This window comes from Xiphophorus hellerii, chromosome 9, assembly GCF_003331165.1.
Source record: "Xiphophorus hellerii strain 12219 chromosome 9, Xiphophorus_hellerii-4.1, whole genome shotgun sequence".
NCBI lineage: Eukaryota > Metazoa > Chordata > Actinopteri > Cyprinodontiformes > Poeciliidae > Xiphophorus > Xiphophorus hellerii.
In genome coordinates, this window is record NC_045680.1 from 30,559,481 (window position 1) to 30,583,727 (window position 24,247).

The 24,247-nt window shown below is 39.4% G+C and overlaps 2 protein-coding genes across 2 annotated transcripts; one reads left to right on the top strand and one right to left on the bottom strand.

The window, feature by feature from the left end:
• Nucleotides 1-802: 802 nt before the first annotated feature.
• comp (cartilage oligomeric matrix protein) lies at nucleotides 803-15,530 on the top strand. Its single transcript, XM_032573230.1, has 19 exons — nucleotides 803-976; nucleotides 4,027-4,100; nucleotides 4,314-4,365; nucleotides 5,010-5,158; nucleotides 5,737-5,874; nucleotides 7,318-7,395; nucleotides 8,117-8,269; nucleotides 8,346-8,450; nucleotides 8,545-8,652; nucleotides 8,729-8,888; nucleotides 9,794-9,912; nucleotides 10,989-11,041; nucleotides 11,130-11,323; nucleotides 12,080-12,258; nucleotides 12,345-12,393; nucleotides 12,976-13,172; nucleotides 13,580-13,752; nucleotides 14,520-14,659; nucleotides 15,380-15,530. Exons 1-19 carry the CDS (start codon nucleotides 910-912, stop codon nucleotides 15,436-15,438), a joined length of 2,247 nt encoding a protein of 748 aa, XP_032429121.1. The 5' UTR covers nucleotides 803-909; the 3' UTR covers nucleotides 15,439-15,530.
• A 1,555-nt stretch (nucleotides 15,531-17,085) lies between these two features.
• On the bottom strand, nucleotides 17,086-23,782 carry LOC116725207 (uncharacterized). Its single transcript, XM_032571111.1, has 3 exons — nucleotides 22,906-23,782; nucleotides 20,727-20,780; nucleotides 17,086-18,131 (listed from the first exon to the last, which is right to left on the bottom strand). The coding sequence occupies exons 1-3, from the start codon at nucleotides 23,297-23,299 to the stop codon at nucleotides 17,899-17,901; spliced, it is 681 nt and encodes a 226-aa protein (XP_032427002.1). The 5' UTR covers nucleotides 23,300-23,782; the 3' UTR covers nucleotides 17,086-17,898.
• Nucleotides 23,783-24,247: the final 465 nt, after the last annotated feature.

Consider the following 24,247-nt stretch of genomic DNA (forward strand, 5'->3'; position numbering starts at 1 on the left):
CTGTAGTTCACTTCCTGCTTTGGAGCAGTCTCCGGTTTGATTGTCATTCAGATTCAAACCACACTAAGGTTGACTTCAACCAAACCGAGACCGAGGTTTGTAGGTGCACCAGAGTTCACTTTAGAGTTCGATTAGCGTTCACACCTCCGAAAACAAACCGGACTTTCTGCGCAAACGGACTGGAGTTGGATTAGAGCGGACTAAACAACATTTCTTTTTCTCTTTAGCCAACTGCTAAAATCTGACGCCGCTCTATTTTTATTTACATTTTGTAAAGAAGGAAGTTGCGCTTAGTGTCTTCTTCAGAGGTTTTTGTGTCGTTTCCTTCAGTAGGGTGCAGCGCCCCCACAGGCCAGAGAAGGAACAGGTGGCTTAAAGGGTTTGGTTGGTTTGACTCGGAGCAGAGAAAGAACCACAGCAGCTGGAGATGGATCAGATGATGAAGTTTTGGTCCCAATCAAACAGAGTCTATCGGATTATCAGGTGTGAAAACACCCTTAGATTGGGGAAACTGGTATTATCCCAGTCTGTATTTGGGTTGTGGATTTAATACAAAAGGGTAAAATCGGGACAAAAATTTGCATAAAAAAGTATTTTTGTGCAAACCAGACCTTCTTATGTGTTCACTAATTTAGCTTTTCATCACGGTCTACAAAACTGCAACATTTAAATTTTATTTTTGTCCGTAAAGTTAAATCACAGCCAAACTACAGAGCCGTTGTAACCTTATCTGTTTGTGTGTGTTGTGCAGAATCAGTTTTTTTCGCTCCATCTCCTTTAGAGGAAGGGCTGGAGGTATAAATCAGGAACGGAGGACGGGGGCAGAGAGTAGAGGAGGGACATAAAGTCAGGCTAACAGGAGGAGCGCTGAGTCCAGGGAAGGAGAGCGAAGACGAAGCTGCGCCCATCATGCTGCGGTTTGTAGCGCTGACCTGCGTCCTCTGCATGGGAGGAAACCTTGTAACAGGACAGAGGGGTAAACCGATCCTGCTTCATATTTAATATTCACAGTTTGTTGCTTATTGTTTTTATAATATTAGATATGGTAAATTAAAACTTAACAAACTTTGACGTAGCTAAATAAATAAGCTAAATCTTGATGTTTTATTTAAAGTGTTGCATTATTATCATGTAAAACAAAAATTCATTGTAATAAAGACTACATACAGCATGTGGATATTTCCTGCAAGTTTCAAATTCTCTCAATAATTAGTTGGAAATAATTACTGTGAGGCTCCAGAGTTTGCCCGTTTTTTAAAGAAACAGACTGTGATTTACTTGCGTCTCTTTCTGCTGTGGAATCCAGTCGCTGTGGAAAACAGTCAGGCTGATTCTTTGGCTTCTTGATGAGAGGAACATGTTTCCTGTTCTTCGCTCTCAGGAGGGTCCAGCTTTCATCCTGATCATCTATCTGCTGGTCAGGCAGGGGAAACGCTAAACACAGGAGGCAACAACCACTCAACTCATCACACTTCAGCAATACCTGCGTTAGCATTCACCATAACACAGCACATTTTGAAAATAAATTAGCTCAATTGAAACACGGCAATTTTGAAAAAACATTTCTTGATAAATGTTTTTATCTTGCGCTAGGATGAGTTTATTTTAGGAATATCAATATCAAAATTGGTTTATTTTGGTGCATCTAAATTGCAAACACTCTTTAGAATCACACAAGTCACATGATCAACAACCGGATGTTACTACTGCTGGAGACGATGAAGGAGACGACAGGAAGTGGCAGGAGGAGGATTAAAATCATGTGTTGTAATAACTTATTTTGCAATTTTTTATTTCGCAATTGCAATTTTTTTTTTACATTAGCAGAATATTGATTCCAAGAGGCACGCCGATATGCAATGTACAAAACATAACTAATTTATTATATTACACGCAATGTAATGTAATGATATTTAATATTAATAAATATAAAATATCATTTTTCAATAAAATATCACAAAATCCATTTAAGATGATATAAAATAGCATTTATTTTACTAAATGGTACTGAAAACTGCTGGGTTATCAATAAAGAAAAACAGGCCTTAGATCTGTTGGCAGTCATAAAAAATGTTTTAGTGAACAAAAACAAACTGAAACATGAACTTTAATGTGCTCTTTTTAGCAGTTTAATTTAGAATAAACCAGGACTCATGAAAACCAGAGTCTTTCTACCTCAGTACATTTGTTGACACTTTCAGACACCCACTGCTTTTCATTCCTGCTTGTGCGGCTTGGCTGGAAAATGCAGCTTCCAGAAAATCTTCTATCTTCTCCATATCTGGAAAATCACTTTTGGAGCCGGAGACAAAACATTTCAGACTTTATTGGATGAATGAGATGGTTCAAAAAAAAAAAAAAAAAGATCTGTGGACTTTAAATCATGTTTTAAGACTCCTACAGATTGTTAGTCCCAGACTAACAAAGTGTCTAAAAACTGGAAAGTGAACTCAAAATGTCTTCAATTTTAAAATCCTCTTTTGTTTTTAACATTTTGCACATTTCTGATGACTTTTATAACCAATGGAGTAGCAAACATGTCAAATATGTAAGGGATGTAGGCATGTATAATTCAAGTGTTTTAAGTTTTCCTGTGTTTTTCCTGAATCCTGCTGTTTTGTTTAGTAATTTCTGTCACTTCCTGAAGTATTTTAACCTGGTTGTGATCTGACTGGATGAAAACAATCTGTCATATTTTGGTGGTGTGGTTCAGTTACATATGCTTTGCAGTTTCTTGTGTGTTAACGACGTACTTTGCATAGTTTTGACATTCTTTGGGTTCCGTAGATTAGGAGCAGGAACATTAGAGCGTGTCCGATGTTAATTTAGCGTCTGAGATATAAAAGCTCAAAACCACAAATTGTCTGTTTACATAGATATATGCGCTCACATCAGTTTCACTGCATATTCTGACAAATGCCACAAAAATGCAGTTTTCCAAGCAAAGCTGTAAAAAAAGTGAGAATTTTAACCATTTCACCGTATTATTACATTGAATGTTAGCAAAATATTCTGAGAAAACATATTTTCCATTTGTTAAAGGCCAGGCTGATTTGATATAAAGTCTCCCTGATTAGATCTCAGTGAAGTTTTGTTAAAAAAATAAAATCTTAACAGAAATGTGAAATGTTTGCCCAGAGCTGCTTTGTAAGCCGTTTTGATGTTTGCGTAAGGCTGAACAGAAGCTGCCTGAGAAATTTCAGGCTTACATGACTGAATTCTCAAGCGACCAGAGTTAATCTGTCAAGCAGAGCTTCCTGACTGTTAACACCGGGAGAAACGTACACAGCCGTGACCGCAGAGGCAGTAAATCTGAAAAAAGACGGGATATTTTCAGATGCTCCACCATTTGTTAACAAAGAGCTGTGATGTTGACACAGTTGATGCATCAGAAGGTAAAATTCGCCCCTCAGCTCTTCCTGTTTGCACAGCAGGACGTCAGCCTGTCCAGCTGGCAGAGCCAGAGATATTTCTAGGAACTGACAAATACAAAAAAGTCACTTTGTAACTGCAGGGACAAAAAAAAAAAAAACTACATGTTTTACTGTCCAATAAATTGAGATTTGGAAGACAAATTGATGTTTAGACTTTTAGTTTTAGTTATTTTTTGTCTTGACTGTTGATTTATATTTTGTTTTTTGTGTTTCTGATTTATTTTGTTAAATTATTGTTTCTATTTTCTGTTTATTATTAACATTATCTGTTTACTATAAAATTTCTGTTTGAAAACTCAGAAATTTGCTAGAAAAAACGGAAATTACCAAGTTTCAAAAAATCTAAAATGTTCAAAAATTTTGAAAAGTCGAAATTTTTAACTTTTGAAACTGAAATTATCAAGTTTTTTAAGAACATTTCTGAGATTATTCTCAAAACTTCAGTTCTTTGGTAGAAATGTCCTTTTTTCCACCCACAATGACCCCAGTTTGCCCTCATAACTGTGTGTTAAGAGAAGATCTGAAAAGGTTTAAATGAAGGGGTGTTAATATTTTTATGGACTGCAGCTGATGTGTTTTCTGTCTGTACCAGATGGAGAAATTATCAGTCAGATTAAAATGACAAACCTCGCTTTGGCCGAGATTAAAGAGCTGCTGAAGCAACAGGTAAACCTCATTCATTGTCCTAAAAATGTTGCATTGGCAAAAAAGTGTTTGTTTTTTTTTCAGTTTTGAACAAAGTCCAAAGTCTTTTGAACAAACTTTATGGCCCCAATTTAGTTCCATAGATAAACTGGAACTGGATTACACCAAAACTGTTGTTTCTATTAAAGGAGCAGCTGATGTTTATTTAATCAATCGATTCGTTGATTATTACAGGTCAGAGAAATAGTGTTCCTAAAGAACACAGTGATGGAGTGTGAAGCCTGTGGTGAGTTAGTCAAATTAATTAATAATGATGTTTATACTAAAATATTCAATATTCAGATTAGAGTCAATGTGTTTGCATGTAATTTGATAAATGGATGAAGGAATGAATGGATGAACAGAGTCAAAAGGATGAATGGATGGACAGCTGTTGGTTGGATGTTAGGTTGGTTGGATGTTTGGTTGGTTGTAGTTTAGGTTGGTTGGTTGGATGTTAGGTTGGTTGGATGGTTGGATGTTTGGTTGGTTGTATTTTAGGTTGGTTGGTGGGTTGGATGTTTGGTTGGATGGTTGCTTGGTTGTATTTTAGGTTGGTTGGTTGGTTGTATTTTAGGTTGGATGGTGGGTTGGATGTTTGGTTGGTTGTATTTTAGGTTGGATGGTGGGTTGGTTGGTTGTATGTTTGGTTGGTTGGTTGTATGTTTGGTTGGATGGTGGGTTGGTTGGTTGGATGGTTGATTGTACGTTTGGTTGGTTGTATGTTTGGTTGGTTGTATTTTAGGTTGGATGGTGGGTTGGTTGGTTGTATTTTAGGTTGGTTGGTTGTATGTTTGGTTGGTTGGTTGTATGTTTGGTTGGTTGGATGTTTGGTTGGATGTTGGGCTCCCCTCCCCAGCAGTAATAGTTACATTATGGCGTCTCTCCCAGGAATGGGGGGCATCCAGCCCGTCTCTCCCTGTGAGCCCAACCCCTGCCACCCCGGTGTGAGCTGCTCAGAGTCCCCTGAGGGCCCGCAGTGCGGAGCCTGTCCTGATGGCATGGAGGGCAACGGGACGCGCTGCACAGACGTGGACGAGGTAGAGCTCTTAAAGATTAGGAAAATACATTGTTTTTATTGCTCACCAATGGAGGAAAGGATGGTTGGATTAGGATTTTACAAGATGGCTGGAAAACATATAATGATAAAAGTATTCCCTATCAGCACATGTTGATAATTATTGATTCGTTTTCCGTTTTAAATATCTGAGATGCTGCCAGACTGGAGGCGTGACATTTCCTGTTTTATCCAGTTTTTGCTGCAAGCCATTGCTTTGGATTTTTAAGCAGTTATGAGGAGCAGTGGAGAATCCTGAAACTGTTGCTGCACAAGTTACTCAACAGCTTGTTGCTAGGCAACCAAGAGTGAGCCAATGAGTTAGTTGACTCCACCAAGCCTGCAGACATATTATCTATGGATATTGATCACATGTATATTGCAACATACTGTATATTGTTATTGATTTATTGTCCAGCCTTTGGTTGGATGGTCAAACAGATGGATGGATGAAGCTCGAGAGAGTTTAAAGTATCCGAATACATAAAAATTGAGGAAAGAGACCAAAACCAACCATCATCTTATCTTCTTCCCTGAGTTGTTAATCTGTGCTGTTTCCAGTGTAAGGTGATGCCGTGCCACATGGGGGTCCGCTGCATCAACACGTCCCCGGGTTTCCGCTGCGGTTCCTGTCCTGCAGGATACACCGGACCTCAGGTCCAGGGGGTTGGACTCGCTTACGCCACTGCCAACAAACAGGTCAGGATCAGCTAAGTCCATAGCTTTCATACCCAAAGCAGATTTAGATTTAAAATAATTTATCTACATTATTGTTCCATCTGTAAGTAACATTAACATTTTGGAGAACAGACTAGAATATTAAGTCAAAGATTAGGGTGAAGAAGGACATTACATGGGAACACTGACGCAACAGCTCAAACTCCTTGGCGGTTTTCCTAATGGACTATGACAGAGGTGACAAAAAGGAATAGGGGGGAAGTCAATATTTTCGACTGGCCATCACAAAACTTTGATTATTAACGTACTCAGATATTACAACAACCTGACTACACATGCGCTTACAAAGTATTATTAGGTTGATGTTATTAATCAACCTAAATCTTTGTATTTCCATTTACAACGTAATTACAAGGTCGCACCCCCAAACTTCCTGCTACCTGACCATGACTAGCATTGTTTTTAGCTGTCAAGTTATCAACATATTGAGCTAAATCTTAAATGTAGGTGTGATATTTAAAAAGAAAAGGGACGCAGTGCTTCGCTACTACTTCTCAACCCCATGACAACTAAATAAGGTCAGGAAAAAGTTTTAATTAAGAAAAATTAGCGAGGGAGAGGGAACTAGGTCAGTTATGCTAGCTTGACTATGACAACCTTAACATGTAGATGTGCAGCAGAATCAGTGTGTTTCAGTTTTGTCAAAATATTTTTAAAAGGCGATCCGCACACCAACTCTGACAGAAAATCAATAATCAGGTAAATTAGCTAATCAATCACCACTTTGTTCATATGGTGACTTTTTAATTATCGTAACATAAACATCAAGCCTGAACACATAAAGCTGTAACCGACTGAATATTGAATTCTTTGTGTGGGAATTGTTTCCATGATCTTTAGTGTTGAATCCTGATACACTAGTGGAGCTGTTGTTAGTCAGTTGCTATGGCAACGAGTCTGATCTACTATAGCCGTCACAGAGAACGAGAAAAAAAAAAACACAAGTGGTTTTGAGTTTTTCTTCAACAGTTTTTCAGCGTTATTTTTCTCTTTGGATAATTTTCCCTGCGTTAAATTAATAATACCTCCATCTCCAGGTTTCATTTAGTTAACCGAGTCATTCTACTGCAGCGGCGCGGCTATGAATGAATCGTGTTTTTGCCCTCCAGCGTTGTTCACATGGGTGAAATTTACAAATGTGAGTTTTTGCGGCGCTAGTGGCTCGTATTTCTTCGACAGTAGGCAGACAGGAAGGAGGGTGAGGAGAGGGGGGAAGACATGCGGCAAAGGTCGTCGGGACCAGGAGTCGAACCCGCAACGTCCGCGTCGAGGACTAAGGCCTCCAAACGTGGGGCGTGCTAACCCCCTGCGCCACCACAGCACGCTCCAAATTTACGAATGTCAACAATAACATACGATGTGTCTGAGTCGGTTTCTGAATATTTTTCTGCTTTTCCGTTCAAGGTGTGCAAAGATATAGATGAGTGTGAAGGTTCCAGCAATGGTGGCTGTGTGGAAAACTCTGCCTGTCTGAACACTCCTGTGAGTAGAAATGAGATTTCATATCAGTTTCCTGCAAATATACAAAGTAGATCATTGAAGGAAAGGATTTAAGACTTACTTTTATTAAACTCAAAGGTTTTGTAGAACTTTACATCTTTATAAATGTAAAGATTTTCTTATGTGAAGCCAACCAAACAAAACCATTATATACAGTATATATATATATATATATATATACCTTATATTGCTACATAGTTTTTGTTATCATTACTGTATTTCTTATTTTTACTTATTAAATTGTTTTAATCTTATTTTCGTATGCTGCATTTGTTTTACGTGACTATGGCTGGAAATTAGGGTCTTGGTAAATCAGGTGTAGCAATATTATATGTTCATTAATTTGCATTGTTCCATTCAAATAAAATCCATGCAGTTAAAAAAATACTGAAATCTGAAATCTACTGGACTACCAAGCCTATACCCTTGTTTATTTTTCACAATTTTCTCTCAACTCAATAGATTAATTAGAGGCCATGTATGTTTATTTAACATAGATAGTTACAGCATCCAAAGCAGTCCAAGTCATTCACTTCACAAAAACCTGTCTCACTATCAGGGATGTGTTTCTTAAAGCATTTGTTTTCTGGGAGTTTCCATACAGAAATAATTAGATTTTTGTTTCCTTCTCTGGTGTCACTGAACCGGGAGACCGTTCAGGAGGACTGGAGGCTTTGATTTTTAAGTTTCTGAATGTGCATAGGGCTCGTTCAGATGCGGTCCCTGTAAGCCCGGCTATGTTGGGGACCAACGACTTGGCTGTAAGCCTGAGAGAGCCTGTGGGAACGGCCAGCCCAATCCCTGCCACGCCAGCGCCAAGTGCATCGTCCACCGAGAGGGTACAATCGAATGTCAGGTGACGCATCTCAGCTTGTACTTTGGACAGCTGATAAGTTTATGAAACAAGCTCCTAAATAATGTCTAAAATTCAGTGTGGAGTGGGATGGGCAGGTAATGGATACCTGTGTGGAACGGACACCGACATCGATGGTTTCCCTGACGAGAAGCTGAACTGTCCTGACCTGACCTGTAACAAGGTGAGTTTCCAAGATCACTACTTTTCAGTAAATATGTCTCCCATTATTAGGTTAGTTTAGTGCAAGAAACTCTAACAGGAGTTTGTGTTTACAGGATAACTGCCTCACTGTGCCAAACTCCGGCCAGGAAGACGCCGACAACGATGGGATTGGAGACGCCTGTGATGACGACGCAGATGGGGATGGGATCCCAAACACACAGGTTCACACACAAGCAGGAAGACCTTCAAGTTTTCTATTGATTTGGTAAGAAAGAGACTAAATTTTATTGTCTACAGGATAATTGCAAGCTGGTGCCCAACGTTGATCAGAGAAACATTGATGAGGACGACTTTGGTGATGCGTGCGACAACTGCAGAGCGGTGAAAAACAACGACCAGAGAGACACGGATCTGGACAAACTTGGTGATGAATGCGATGACGATATGGATGGAGATGGTAAGAATCTGCCACCCCAATAACAGAAACGTGAAACTAAAAAATGGAAACCATAATTCATTTGGGTGGCATTTGGAAAGTTAAAGAGTCAGAAAATAACAGCAATAAATTGGGATATTTAGAGAAAAAAATGGAGGTTCATGTCTGAGTCAATTTCATCATGTGACTCATTTATGAAAGTCTTGGCATCAAACTAACTATTTAATTAGCTAGCTAAATAGCTATCTCAGAGTTAACTAAATAGTTTGCTACCTCAGAGATAAATATTTAATTTGGAACTAAATAGTCAGTTATAATAGTTATAGTACAATAAATATTTGTGCAAATAAATATTTAACTGGCCAATGAAATATTTAGCTAAAATCTAAATACTTAGCTTTCTAACTAAACATTTACTTAGAAAGCTAAGTATTTAGTTAGCAGGTTAGATATTTAGTTGGAGATAAATATTTAACCTCAAGATAAATATTTAGTTTACAAACAAAATATTTAGCTCCAATTTAAATATTTATTTCCAAACTAAATATTTAGTTAGCAAATTAAATATTTAGTAAGCAAGTTAACTATTTAACTCCGTAAATATTTATTGAACTAGCTGACTATTTTCCTAGAAAACTATTTAGCTCTGAGCTAGCTAAATATTTAGCTTGCTAAATAAATATTCAATTTGAAGCTAAACATACTTAGTTTGAAATTGACATTTTTAAATAAATGAATATAGTGAAAATATGACTTTGAGAAATTACCTCCCAATTTTTGCTATCTTCAAACAGGCTAATAACCCAATTTATTCATACTTTTGACAGTTTAACTTTACAAAAAACACCTAAGAAATCATAAATATTTAGTCAACAACTTATAATTTCATTTTGTTTCATGTTTACTGGTATTATTAAAATTGCCAGGAATCATAAATGTCATGGACAACTGCAAAAGGGTTCCCAATGTTGACCAGAAAGACAGAGATGGAGACAAAGTTGGAGACGCCTGCGACAGCTGTCCCTACGTTCCCAACCCGGACCAGGTGAAAAACGGCTTTTCCTTCATTTTTGTATGACCTGCATATCAACTGCACTCTAACATGAAACACTGACACTTCTGGAGTGCGTTTCTGTCATGGTTGGGTAGTTATGGGCTCCAACAGGGCCGCAGACAGGTAGATAGCTCACTACTCTTATTAATTATGCAACACACTGTGCTGCATACACCAGATGTCCAGAAACATAAACCTGAAAATGCAGCGGCGCGCTGTTCTAGACAGGCGTTGATATGAAACAAAGAAAGACCAAATAAGGATCTGGCAAAACAGGAAATCCTGAGATTTGGAAAGACTGAGTTGTCCCATTGAACTGACATCAGTACTATAATAAATAAATAAAATAAAAGCCTTTTAGTACCACAAAGCTCTTCTTACCAGCACCACTGTGGCCATTTTGGAATAATGTGTGCACACAGCTTCAGTCACTACAGCTGGAAACTAGAGAGCAGACTGAAACCTGGGAGTAGTGATGAACTCTGACCTGAACCTTCAGAGCCACAAAAAGACGGTTACAAAGTCGGCCTTTTATCACCTGCAGAACATTTCCAGGATGAGAGGACTGAATCAAACTAAATCAAAACCACCGCCCAGGTCTGTATGTGTTGCCCCCACCCTCAACGCATCAGTGAAGAGGTGCAGCAACAGCGATGCGTCCACAATGTCCCAAGGTTTCAGGAACTCAGAAGAAATCCTGTCCACCTCTTAACCACTTCTCCCAAGTCGATGGACTTGTTTTGCCCAGAGTTCTCCAATGGACAACATCATCATACTAAGTTGTCTCCCAAACAGACAAACAGACTGGTGGAATCCCTTCCAATGGGTTTCCAGAACCTCCAAAAGGGCAAATGAAAGTCCTTCACCACAGCTTTTCCGAATCCCAAGGTTTTCCTTCTGCAATCACAGAAGACATGGTCCTTCTAGCCTCCTGGTACCTTATCAGTTGTTTCAGGAGTCTCCAAAGACAACCAGATCTGTTTGTCCACCAATGGATCATCTGGTTGCTGTCACAACAGACCCTTACCCAGTTCTGCCACACTAACAACTCCTGCCATGTTTCTCAGATGGACGCAGACAATGACTTGATTGGAGATCCATGTGACACCAACAAGGACAGGTAAGGCTCGTGACCTCATCAATGACATCAACCATATTAACTGACAGAGTATTTCAGTGTGAGTTTCAGATTTTGAACTCGTCTCCAGTGATGGCGACGGACACCAAGACTCCCGGGACAACTGCCCGGCCGTCATCAACAGTTCTCAGCTGGACACAGACAAAGACGGAAAGGGGGACGAGTGTGATGATGACGATGATGATGATGGGATCCCTGACCTGCTGCCGCCTGGTCCCGACAACTGCCGTCTGGTGCCCAACCCTCTGCAGGAGGACTTGGATGGTGCGCAAGAAAACTCTGAAATCAATTAGCATGTCACTACTAAGCTAATAAATAAGCTACAGTCCCAGAGCTACTATTGGTGTTTGATGAAATGTATCGCTCCTGATTCATCCTGACCAAAAACAACCAATCAGAGACAGGAGGAGGGGCTTAGCGCTGTCCATCAACTCATACACTCACTGCTAAATATGTTAATGGTAGAGAAACAGCTTACCATAACAGAGAAAATGTTAATGCTGTCAATGGTGGCTATGCTAACTAGCTTGAGCATTCATGACAGGCTATGCTAGCTGCAGCTTAGTATAGAGCAAGGAAGGAGGGAGGAGAGGGTTAGCACTACCACACGGATATGTGACTGACAGCGCTAAGCCCCACCTCCTGCCTCTGATTGGTTGCTTCTTAGCACTGGGAGAATTCAGAGAAGCTAGATTTTTTTTCAGATTATCTGTCTTATTTCATACCGTCATAACGTAGGGACATAACGTAAGGACAGTTCCAACAAATATGTAAAAAAAACCAACATTTTCTAATAGTTACATACTGCAGCTTCAAGGAAGGTATGCATAGATTGATGTCCATAAATTTGAGGCAGAGTGGGCTGATATTCCATCACACTGGTGTGGAAGATTGAAAGTTACCGATGCTGAAAAGAGTTTACATTCTTTTCCGAGCATAGCTTTTATATTTTGTGTCGTAAATATCAATGAAAGAGGGTGTACTTTCTTTTCTTAGGAGCCTCTCTGTTCCTTGTTGCAGGTGATGGTGTGGGTGATGTGTGTGAGAAGGACTTTGATAACGACACCATCATCGATCCCATTGATGCCTGTCCTGAAAATGCAGAAGTCACCCTTACTGACTTCAGGGAGTACCAGACGGTCGTTCTGGACCCGGAAGGAGACGCACAGATAGACCCCAACTGGGTGGTGCTGAACCAGGTCAGGGAGCTTTTCAACTGCTGTCTTATTTACCAAATGATCTGTGGAGCTAAAATTTATTTTAAAATCCATTTTCCTGTGTGCAGGGAAGAGAAATTGTCCAGACTATGAACAGTGACCCTGGTTTGGCTGTTGGTAAGAACAGAAATTTTGGGAAAATTTTTTTTTTTTTCACCCAATGAAAGTGGCAAGTAAAGAAACCATAAATGTGATGTTTCTATAAGAATTAAAAATTAACTTCAGTGGTGGGCACACTTCCGCTAATCCACTATTGCGCTAACCTAATGTTTCCATTTGTTTAGGGGAAGCTACATTTATGTTTAGCTTGTTTAGCTTCCCCTAAATTTATATTCCTGGATAAAACCTAAGTGCTATTTTACTTGGTTGTTTTGTAAACTTTAGCTGATGCTAAAGCACTAAGAATTTGGCGCTTTAGCATTCAGTTGAATAGAGTGTTGAACTTTTGCTTATCAGGTGTGTAATGGGAACACAGCTTGTTTCAACATTAGCTTCCACTAAACACAATGTTGTTGTAGCGCTTTAGCATTAGCAGCACCAAAGTTTCTGATTAGTGCTTTAGGGTTAACACAGCTAGCTTTTCAGTTAGCAGTGCCCACTGCTGATTAACATTTCATTTGTATAGAAAGAGTACAGGGTTGGGTTTGGGTCATTCTGTCTGTGAGATCCTTTTCTAAACATTCTCACTAATGTCTCCAGGCTACACTGCGTTCAGCGGTGTGGATTTTGAAGGGACGTTTCATGTAAACACAGTAACAGACGACGACTACGCTGGGTTTATCTTCGGCTACCAGGACAGCTCCAGCTTCTACGTGGTGATGTGGAAGCAGGTGGAGCAGATCTACTGGCAGGCGAACCCGTTCAGAGCCGTGGCACAGCAAGGCATCCAGCTCAAGGTACGCAGTTCCTGTGCCTTCCATCACCTGAAGAACTTTTCTGATTGAAAGACTAAAGTCTCAGCTAGAGAAACTCATCCATGCGTTTATCTTGAGTCGCATTGATTACTGCAACAATGTCAGCGAATACACTTTAAAAACTTCTCAAATCACTGTACGGCTTAGAGCAGAGATCAGAAAGATCTAGGAGATTGTTTTAAGTAAATAATTCCTTAATATTGGTGAAAAAGTTCTAGTTCCATGGCAGTTTATTTCACATATACTGGCATTTTCCCATGTTACACTCATCTTTTCATTTCAAGATTTTGTCTAAAAATGAGGCTCTAAAAGAAGAGAATCATTTTTGTTACTCAAAGAGATTAAACAAACAAACAAACTGTTTGCTTCCTCTTTCTGTTTGTGATCAGGCGGTGAAGTCGAGCACAGGTCCGGGTGAGAACCTGAGGAACGCCCTGTGGCACACCGGAGACACCGGAGACCAGGTGAAGCTCCTGTGGAAAGATCCTCGCAACGTGGGCTGGAAGGACAAAACTTCGTACCGCTGGTTCCTCCAGCACCGACCCGCTGATGGCTACATCAGGTACAGGCCGGGCTCAACGCGGGAACGGAAATTTTTCACTGTTTCAGATGGTTCTTACATAAAAACTGCACAATCACAAACAAAAGTTAGTTAGCTAAATCTAAAGCATGAATCATAAACACTGGTTCCACTAGTGCTAAAGCAGTATGGCATTAAGCATAAGCTAATAAGCTAAATTCATCATCTGCTACAACACAGTACAGCGCCCTCAACGGGGTCCAATTCGACACTGAACACCTTCCCGTACATTCTGGGCTTGAGGAAGTGATTCTTTTGAACAGACATTTCAGGTTTTAGTTGTTGAGTTTTGCTGAGGCTCTCAAAACAATTCACATGTGTGAATTTCTGAATGTATTTGTTAAATTAACATCTCTGGTTATTAATGTAAGTGTTGTATTCTTCTGTCTACCTATTTGATTGTTTGTTGCTTGCTTAATGAAGTTTCTTAAAATGAAACAAAGAAAGCGTGAGGAGAGGGAACAGAACGACTGCGTCATATTTTCACCATGTTATTCATACACTTATAAATGTCATATTTCCAAACTTAATATTTAATTCACAAACTAGTCAGTGTTATGTATCTTTGCAGGTATGGATGTCAGAATTTATTTGGACCATCTTTCCTTGCTAGTTGCTGACGAGAAATTTTAATTTCATGTAAATTAAAGGAAAACAAATCCACTTTTTTTAAATGTCGTCTACATTGTGTGATCAAACAAATGAGGTTATTTTACCTTTGCTTTTGCTGCCCTCTGCTGTTCCTGCAGAGTCCGTTTCTATGAGGGCCCTCAGATGGTGGCAGACACCGGCGTCATCATAGACGCCACGATGAGAGGAGGCCGGCTCGGCGTCTTCTGCTTCAGCCAGGAGAACATCATCTGGGCCAACCTGCGGTACCGCTGCAACGGTGAGCGGAAACCGGAGAGTTTTCCACCGTTTCCATCAGTTTTATGCATTTTCCAAAACAAAAACAAATCTGACTCACTAAAAATTCGCTTTAAAAGTGTTCACAACTTCTGCAGGTATAGCTGTTTAATATACAGTTCTCATGTAAAGTCGGACTTATGTGAACTTGTGTAACTGGCAGCCATCTTGGATGTTTTTCAATGTCAACCTTGGTTCTGATTGGCTAGTTGGATTAACAGGCGGATAATTTTAGGTTTGAAGTTTTTATGTTTGTTTTTTTTTCTGTGTGTTTCTAGATAATTAACAAAGAGAATGACGAAAAAGAAGCGAAGGCTAAAAAGAAAATCCATATTTGCAGGCAGTTGCTATGACAACAATAAACAAGCCACAAGCTTAGGAAAAACTAGTTCTAGCCTCGTTTCTACGCTATAAACAATAAGTACATTACAACTGTTACTCGATCACAATTTTTGAATACTTTACCGACCTCTGTGTATAATACTAATATATACAGTGATATTTACTGTAGTACTTACTGTGGAACTAGCAAAATTAGCTGAGCTAATGTAGCTTTTATCTGCTAGCTAAGGCGGACATGTAGTAGTGGAGAGGATCACTTCCGGTTCAGACTATGTGTTTGCAGTTAGATCAGGTTGACACCTTAAAATAAGCCAAATTATCATCTCACCTTGACCTGACGTTGCTTTTTGAATCTTTTCAGACACTCTCCCTGGGGACTTTGACACCTACAGAACCCAGCAGGTTCAGCTGGTGGCCTGAGGACTAAAAAACAAACACTTCCAGGAATAAACCGGCCTTATGAAATGTATTCAAATTGTTGAATCTGAAAATAAATCTCTGTCCTAAATGAAGCCGTTGCAAAGTCTCGTGAACAATACATAAATAATGATTTAAGTAATTTATAGATGTGGAGAAAGTCGCTGCATCATGAAAACACAATTGTAGTTTAAAATGTATATCAATAAACATTTATATTAAGATGCATATTCTTTTAATCAGAATAATGTCTGGGGCTGCTGTATCAGTTGGTGGCGCTGCTGCCTGGCAGCAAGACAAATCTAAAACATAAAGTGTGTAAAATTGACAACAAAATAAATTTGGGGGGCTAGCTACCTATGTAAATATTGAGTTAACTATATAGCTGTCTACCTAACTATGTTGAAGCTTTAACATAGTTAGCATAGCCAGTGACAGAGACATAGATTGATAGCTGTCCATCTGTTTTATCCACAGCACTCAATTTTCTTTTTTTGTCCTGCAAGTGGTTTGTATGACAAATAGCTATGCTAAGACCAACATACTGCAAGGTGATAGGAGGATGTACAAATAAAAGTTTGACACAATGATAGAAGAGATTCTGGCTCTTATCTTGGCAGCATTCATTTCTATGTGGGAAGCTATAGGAACTACAAATTTACTATAACTGTGGAAGAAGTATAGACTGGCCTGGTTTAAGAATGGTAAACATGGTTTATCCTTCCAGTCATTGTCTTCAGGATCCCCGGGGGAGGTGCTGTACACCCTGGACAGGTCACACAGATAGCCTTATTTTATATTCAGTTCACATCAACCACGTGTGATTTGCAGTCTCTACTCATTTGCATTTTCACTGCATCCTCAGAGGACAGCAGCTGGTCAGAGTTAGAAGATACCTTGAAGGCGGCAAAGTTGTCAACGAATGGCTGGGTGTAGAAAACATATATTGATCCACACATCAACAAAGTCCTCAAGCTATCTATGTATATATCTAGCTAGATACCTCTATGTAGCTAGCTAGCTGGCTATCTAGGCAGCTATCAAGTTAATTATGTAGGTGTCTAGCTAGCTATGTAGCTATCTAGCTAATTACATAGATAGCTAGAGGCATAGCTATTTAGCTATGTATCTAGATAGCTAGTTACATTGAGAACTAAACAAAAACTGTTCCTATATATATCTATCTTTGTAGTTTATTGTGTAGCTGTCTAGCCAACTATGCAGCTTTGTAGTTAGATACATAGATAGCTATCTATGTCACTAGCTAGATAGCAACAGAGATTGACAGCTATCTAGCTACCAGAGATAGTTATGCAGCTAGCTACATAGATAGTTAAATATCTACAGTTTTACAGTTCTACAGTTTTCTGTGTTTAGCTAGCTAAACACAGAAACAGTTCATTGTAGCTAGTGAGCTAGCTATCTATATAACTGTGGCTAACTATGTAGTTATTTAGGTAGTTACATAGACAGTTATGCTGCTAGCTAGATAGCAGCCTGGATTGATAGCTATCTATCTTGACAGTGAGCTAGCTAACTAGATAGCTAGATAAACAAGGAAACTGTTCGTAGCTAACTAGTTAGCTAGCTTCAAGGCTATTTATCTAGACATAGCATGGGACTTTTTTTAATCTAATGGTAACAAAAACATCTCATCTACAACTTTATTGATTCATAAATCTGAAAAAGGTTACAGTGACTGACAGCATCAAGTAAAAAACTGACATTTTTTCAGGGTTTTTTGTTCACTAGTTTTGTTAATATGCATAACAGGAAACAGTGGAAACAGTATTTTTATAATATTTTACCTTACAGCTGCCATATGTACTTGGGGGGATGATCACAGCATGCACAAGTTTTAGTTTTTTGTGTCAGCAGAAGCATGCAGCCCTTAAAAGTGGGGTAAAACAGTCGCCTAAGCTTTTCTGCTTTTTTGCATTTGGGTGGAACAAAGCTCTCAGAGGTGACTTAGCACTTTTTTACATCAAGCTAATAGCATGACGTTACAAAAAGGCTTTTCAAGGTGGATATTTTTTGCCTCAGTAATAACAACGTTGTGCACAGAAAGACCAGTTTGATGTAAAGTTAACACTAATTTACCGAGCAACTGAGGTGCATATTTCAGGTGATGAATGTGAATACAGAGTGTAATACATTAAAGCTTGGTACTGAAAAGGTCATGATGACAGGGATGAAACATGGGGGCCGGCGGGACAGTCCATCTGTAACCCAAATGAAACTGGTGCTGCTTCTCTTCACTGATCCTGACATGAAGGAGTGCCATTAAAACAAACACCAGCATCCGGCGACATCGACATGGTGCAACGTCACGCAGCGTCAACTGCTGTCCTGCAGGCGATGCCGCAAAGGATTAAAGCTTCCACCCACAACCAACTGGTGGTTCCACCCCAAACAGGGAGAATGCTGCTTTGTTTCTCTCAGGACAACAACAGGAAGACAAGTTTAAGTCCCGGACTGAGAGTCGGGAAGATGGCGCTGGAGGGTTTCGTCCACAGTGAAGACGGTTTCCTCTGGCCGGCTGAGGTTCAGGCAGCTGGTGTGGTTCAGCGATACGTAACCCATCTCCAGCAGCCGCGGCCCCTCGGACAGGTCGCTCATCTCATGCATGTTGCTGGTGATGCAGCTGATCTCCATCTCTTTGCGGTTAGTGGATCGAGGCGGGTCAAACACCCAATCTGAAGAGAGATGAAAAAATGGAAGAGCAATGGCGAAAACTTCCCAAAACAAAGCCTGCAATGTTTTCAGACCTGAATAAAGGAAATTCGAGAGTTGGCAAAACAAATAGTTAAATACTGGATTTTAAATGTGTTATTTTTAATTTCGCTTGGACAAAGGTGGGCAAACTTCCACCAATGTGCTAATAGTAGGCCTAATTTTTCATCTAGCAATTTAGCGTTTCTGCTGTCTTTGAAAACGCTAATTCAATTTTTTCCAGATAAATTACAAAGCGCTAACGTAGTTGATTATTTTGCAAAATGAACGCTTCTACAACCTCATCCAAGCAGACTTTAGGATTGATAAAACAAACAGTCAAATATTTGAATTTAAAGGTGTTATTTTTAATTTATCTTGGACAGTGGTGGATTTTCCACCGTTGGTGCGGTGCAGCAAATGAGCTACAGAGTTAGCAAAAATCAGCAACTAAAAACTGAAACCATGAATAAAGTCTGAGAAAAAAACAAACTTTCTGAAGCACAAACTGTGCAGACAGGAGCAAAATGACAACTTAGACCCTGATGAGCTTGATATATGTTGTGTCATTAACACATCAGTATGATTGAATTTGGCCCTTTAGCATTAGCATATTAGCATTAGTGTGTTAGCATCAGGATTAGAACTAATGTTTAGGATTAGTACTTCAGGGTTAGCATAACTAACTGTTTAGCTAGCGGTGCCCACCACTGATCTTGGATAATAATAATAATAATAATAATAATAATAATAATAATAATAATAACAATAATAGTAATAATAATAATGCAGTTGTTTACAAGTTAGCAAACATATTAAGGTAACTGTAGCATCAAGGACCCAAACAGCAATTAATAAAAAAAAAGTTTTCAGCATAAAGTTTTGTGGGTTCAGCCTCTGTGGTTCCATTAGAGGCAAAGCGGCATAAAATTGTTTCTGTGCGAACGTCTGCCGTGATGGAGGCTTTCTGAAGAGAGACGCATCAATCACTGTCCGTCAGACAGGGAGCTGAGATTAACGCCGACAGCTGAGGGTGACAATAAGACGGCGAGCGGGGTTCCTCCGACCCACACAGATCCGTCTGAAACGGTGAGGATCTGCTCACTTACAAGGAAACATAAAGTCACTCAGCAAGTTTTTAAAAAACGTTTATTGTTATGATGATTATCTGATTATCAGACTGATGATAAATAGGTTTTTTCCATCAAGCATTGGAGGTTTTCAATGATACATGTATTATAAATACAGGACCAGTGTTAACGGCAGAGGTGGGACCAAGTCACTGTTTTGCAAGTCTCAAGTCTTTGTCAAGTCCGAGTCAAGTCTCAAGTCGGAAGCTTGGACTTTCAAGTCCTTTCAAGTCGTTTTTTTGCATAATGTTCCAATTATGCTGAATGTAAATAATAGACCATGTGTTTTTTTTTAAATCAAACACTCAATGCACTCATTGCAAATAAAGCCCAGTGGTTTTGAATGTGGATGTGATGGTAAAATAAATATCTGTCAGTCCAACTGGGGTTAAATCTACAGTCAGTTTCACATCAGTATTGATAAAAACATGTTGCGTGAATCAAGCTTGTCAGAATCACTAACCAAGACACAGAATAATGTGCTGCATTTCCATCCAGAAACACTCAGGACTATCCACAGCGTTTCGTTCAGGATCCTTACAATTGTACAATTTTTTACTTTTACAGCAATTTCTGAAGGATAGCAAAATTACTGGGTTTTCATTTGATTTTCTAGCAAAAGTATACGACTTGGAAATGGGTTCTGTGCAACGACCATCACACCGCCGTTTGAAGAGTTATAACTGAAAAAACAGTAGACTTAATGCACTAAATGCAGAAAACGATCTATTTATTGTCCATATAATTTTCTAAGTCATGTGACTCGAGTCCAAGTTATGTGACTCGAGTCCAAGTCATGTGACTCGAGTCCCCACCTCTGGTTAGCGGTACCAATACTTTCTATGATTTGATATATCAAATTTCTGACATTTAGATGTTTTTGTACAACATTGTGAGAAAATAAAAACATTTAACTATGAGAATAAAGTTATAACAGGGCAAGAATAAAGTCTAAATATTATGAGAATAAATTTATATGCGATTTGTTGTTTCTGACTGAATGTATTTCTGTAGCTCTGGGAAAGGGGGGAGGAATTTGATCGTTCACAGATTGTATTATTCTAACAATAAAAATTATTATGATGAAGACTTAAAACTGAATAGAGCAAAAGTTGGTTTTAATGTGATTTTTTAACTAAATAAATACATGCAATCATTGTTCCTGTTCTAACAGTTGTATGCATGAAGAGGGAAGCATTTTGTTTTGGTTTGACAGCCTGTGTTTTTTTTATAACCTTCCTCCGGTGTGAGGGAAAACACAGACGCTCCACATTTACACCTCCACCAAATGCCCAGGAGCCGAGCAGCTTCTCCTCCGAGTGTTTGTGTGAAATGTAGGTGAGGAAGGGAGGAGGACAAGCTCTTAAAGCCGAGCAGGGGACGGCGGCGGCGTCTCTGTGGCACAGCTAAGTGCTGCCGACCGTGACCCGCGTCAGCTCGCTGTTTTACCTGGCTCACTGGCTTCGCCGCCGTCGCCTTCAGCAACGATCGACCGGCCTCCACCTGCGGGCAGCAGAACGGACACGTTTCAGTCGGACGAACTGGCAGCAGAAACTCGCTGTCCGAACACATGTGGACAGGTGAGGCGGTGGATTCACTGCACAACCTCAATAAAACCCAACATGACACAACAAAGCTACATTTTCAGCATTTTTGGATTAGAAATCATTTAAAAAGGAAAGTTTTATTAAAGATTCTTGACATATGTGTTCCTCCGTATCACTACCCAGCCCAGTAACAAAGTGAGTCTCTTTAAAGAATCTTTTCCTAAAGTGACCAAGTTCTGATTATTCAATAATTATAGACGAGGGTTGGTCAATAAATCAATAATCATTGAGATCTATTGAGACATGATCAATATCACAGACAGCTAAGCTATGTTGGTCGCTTTAACGAGCTCACTCACTCTTTGGTTACCTAGCAACTCATTCACTCTTTGGTTACCTAGCAACAGACTGCTCAGTAACTGGCGCAGCAGCAGTTTCAGGTTTCGCCTCCGAGCCTCAAAACTGCTTAAAAATAAAAAACAGCAGAGTGGAGTTGACTCTGGTAGCCGCATATTGATCTGTTAGCATGATAGCCTGTCGCAATAAGAAATCAATCAATTAATCACATGATAGATTAAAAGGGGCGTGGTCATTTTCATGATGACAGGAGCCATTATGAGCATCTCGACTAGTTATAAAAAAACTGCAACATTATTAAATGTAACAACTTTTTATCACAACCGACGTGTTGAGCATCAACTTTATAAGAAATAATTCATTTTCTGCCTCACACGTCTCTCCACGGCCTCCAGCAGTGGTCATAATGTTCTGCCTGGACATCCAGTGCTTTTCTGTTCCCGTCTGTCCGGACCCGCTCACAAAAGAACCACCACCGAGTCAAACATTCAACTTAAACCTCATCGGCTTGGCAGTCCGGCCAAGGCAGCCCTATCGAGCACCGCCGCCACTAAAAATAGATCATTTCATCGTTCTCTCATTCATTATGCATTTCTAACAGGAAGTTCCTTAAAAATACAATAACAGCTCTCTATTATTGCTGCTGTAGTTTGACAGCCGGGGTCACTCACAAGGTTATCCGCTGTACGCCACAATCACTCAGGTTACACTAAGAGAGGAGAGTTTCCTGTGTGTTTGATGAAAACGTCGTCCATTAGGCTGCCAGGGAGCCACCAAGCAGCTCCACTCATTAAATTAGGATTAAAAGTGTTAAGAAAAGCTTTTTATTCCCTCTGACTCTGGAGAAAAGGAGGTTTAGCTCTGAGAGGCTTTAGCACAAGCAGCTGAAACTTCAGTGTGCATCTCTGTTAATTAGAAAATCATCAAACCTTCATTTAATTCACTTTAAAAAACCAAAAATACTGCAGGTTACATCCAGGGTGATTCATTTAAAGTGTTTATTTAAGATGGAGGCTTAAATCTAATGAAAACACAAGATAATGAGTCGATTTTTATAAAGTTACTCAGTTAAAAATTAACAGCAATAAATTAATTTAATTAGTCTAAAAATCATCTTTCACCATCTTATTCATTTATAAATGTCACAGTTTCTAACTAAATATTTAATTAAAAAGCTAAATATTTAACTCCAGGTTAAATGTTTGGCTTCATTTAGCTTGCTAGCTAAATATGTAGTAAATATATATTTAGCTTCAAGCTGTTTGATTGAGCTTGGAGCTAAAAATTTAGATTAAAACGAAAAATTTAGATTAAAAAAGAAATATTTAGTTTTAAACTAAATATTTAGATCCAAAGTACATATTTACCTTGTGCAAACTACAGACTAATATTGGTAGTTTACAAATATTTAACATGTAAACTATAAACTATTTAACTTGGATCTAAATATGTAGCTTGCAAACCAAATATTCAATTTGGAGCTAAATACTTATCCAAATAAAAATCAGTTCAGAACATTAATGTTGTAATTTTTAAATAAACTGGATTAGAGGTTTTCTAAACAATAATAAACTAACAGAAATGTTTGAAATCTTCCTCTGTGTGTCCAGAATCTTGGTTTGTTCCCTTCGCATGAATTCAACATGTCGCTTTAAGCTTCACGGGGACTGCATGTACTCAACACGCGCACGCACTCACGCGCCGTGGAGTCAGAGGTCACCTACCAACAAAGTCATTCACTACATCCTTGACCAGATGTCCGACTATCGCGTACGCCACCGCCACCACCACCAGCGCGGCCATCACCAGGTAGAGCACCGCCTTGGGCAGCGGGATGGAGTCCCGGGCCGGCGTCCGGTAGTCCGTCAGCAGCAGGTCGTTCTCCGAGTAGGAGTACTGGAAGATGTGTTCCATCCCGGAGGTCTGGTCGGAGTTTGGCGGCAGGTTGCTTACTGCCCCGTCCGGCTGCAGAGACGTCACCACCGCGGCGGTCACCGCCTGCGGTTTGTCCATGCTCACCAAGCCGGTGGTTTTATTCACCAGAGGCAAAATCTTAGACAGGAAATAGCTCCAGTCCTTTATGGCACTGGCGTTGCACAAATACATGTTATCCTCCATCAGGGTCGCTGAGGAAATCCACAAAACCCAACTGCGCGAACGGGCGGGGGAGTCCGGCGTGTTTCTGGTGACCCAACAGGTCTGAGCAGAAGACGGACACCGAGTCGGAAATGCGCCTGCAAAACGTTTTCCTACTTTCTCTGACTGCGCGTCATGCAGCGGAGAGCGCGCCGCTTTTACGCACAGACACTCACCGACAGTTTCATCTCCAAAAGTGAAACCGTAACAGATGAGAAAGCAGAAAAGAGGAAGGCAACCAGACTGCAGAAGAAAAAAGAAAACACGGAGATGAAAACAAGACGAGATGCTGCGGAGTCAGAAATGATCCCAGAGGGAGAAAAACTCCGAGGAGATTCCGGAAGACGCTCCGATAATCTTACCTAAAATATGTGGTGGAGGATCGAAGATACATAGAAAGGAGAGGTACGTTTCTGCCAAAAAGCTCATGAATTTTTAGATTAATGAGAAATATTTGAGGAAATAAAAGAAAATTGTTTTCTAGTTTCAAAACGAAAAATATTTGCTAGAAAAAAAATCAGGAAATTTGAGATTAACCTCAGAAACATTCAAGAAAAAACTTGAAAACTTCTGAAAAGTCAAAAACTTCTAGAAAAATAAAACAAAATTTGAAATTAATCTGAGAATTTTTCTAGAAATAAAAAATAATTTCTGACATGGAAAAGTCGCTAGAAAAAAAAAAGCTAATTTGGAATTTAATCTGGGAAACTTTCTAGCAAAAAAAAAAATTCTGAGTTTCCAAAGTTTTAACTTTGCCAGAAAAAACACAGAAATTTTGAGATTAAATTCAAAACATTTTTTTAGAAAAGAAAACCCCAGAAAATTTCTGAGTTTGAAAAGTTGAAAATTTGCTAAAAGAAACAAAATGTTGAGGTCAGCATGATATGAAAACTTTAGCTTTTTATCTGAATGATCATGACTAGCCTGACA

What these genes read in the sequence shown, in the direction of transcription:
- LOC116725207 (XM_032571111.1), bottom strand. Translation starts at nt 23,299, where the DNA reads ATGGAGGATAACATGTATTTGTGCAACGCCAGTGCCATAAAGGACTGG. An exon ending in TGTAGTGAATGACTTTGTTG is followed by an intron (nt 20,781 to 22,905) that starts GTAGGTGACCTC and finishes TGCTGCCCGCAG; the next exon opens with GTGGAGGCCGGTCGATCGTT. An exon ending in CGGCGAAGCCAGTGAGCCAG is followed by an intron (nt 18,132 to 20,726) that starts GTAAAACAGCGA and finishes ATCTCTCTTCAG; the next exon opens with ATTGGGTGTTTGACCCGCCT.
- comp (XM_032573230.1), top strand. Translation starts at nt 910, where the DNA reads ATGCTGCGGTTTGTAGCGCTGACCTGCGTCCTCTGCATGGGAGGAAAC. An exon ending in AGGGTACAATCGAATGTCAG is followed by an intron (nt 8,270 to 8,345) that starts GTGACGCATCTC and finishes TCTAAAATTCAG; the next exon opens with TGTGGAGTGGGATGGGCAGG. An exon ending in TGACGATATGGATGGAGATG is followed by an intron (nt 8,889 to 9,793) that starts GTAAGAATCTGC and finishes TAAAATTGCCAG; the next exon opens with GAATCATAAATGTCATGGAC.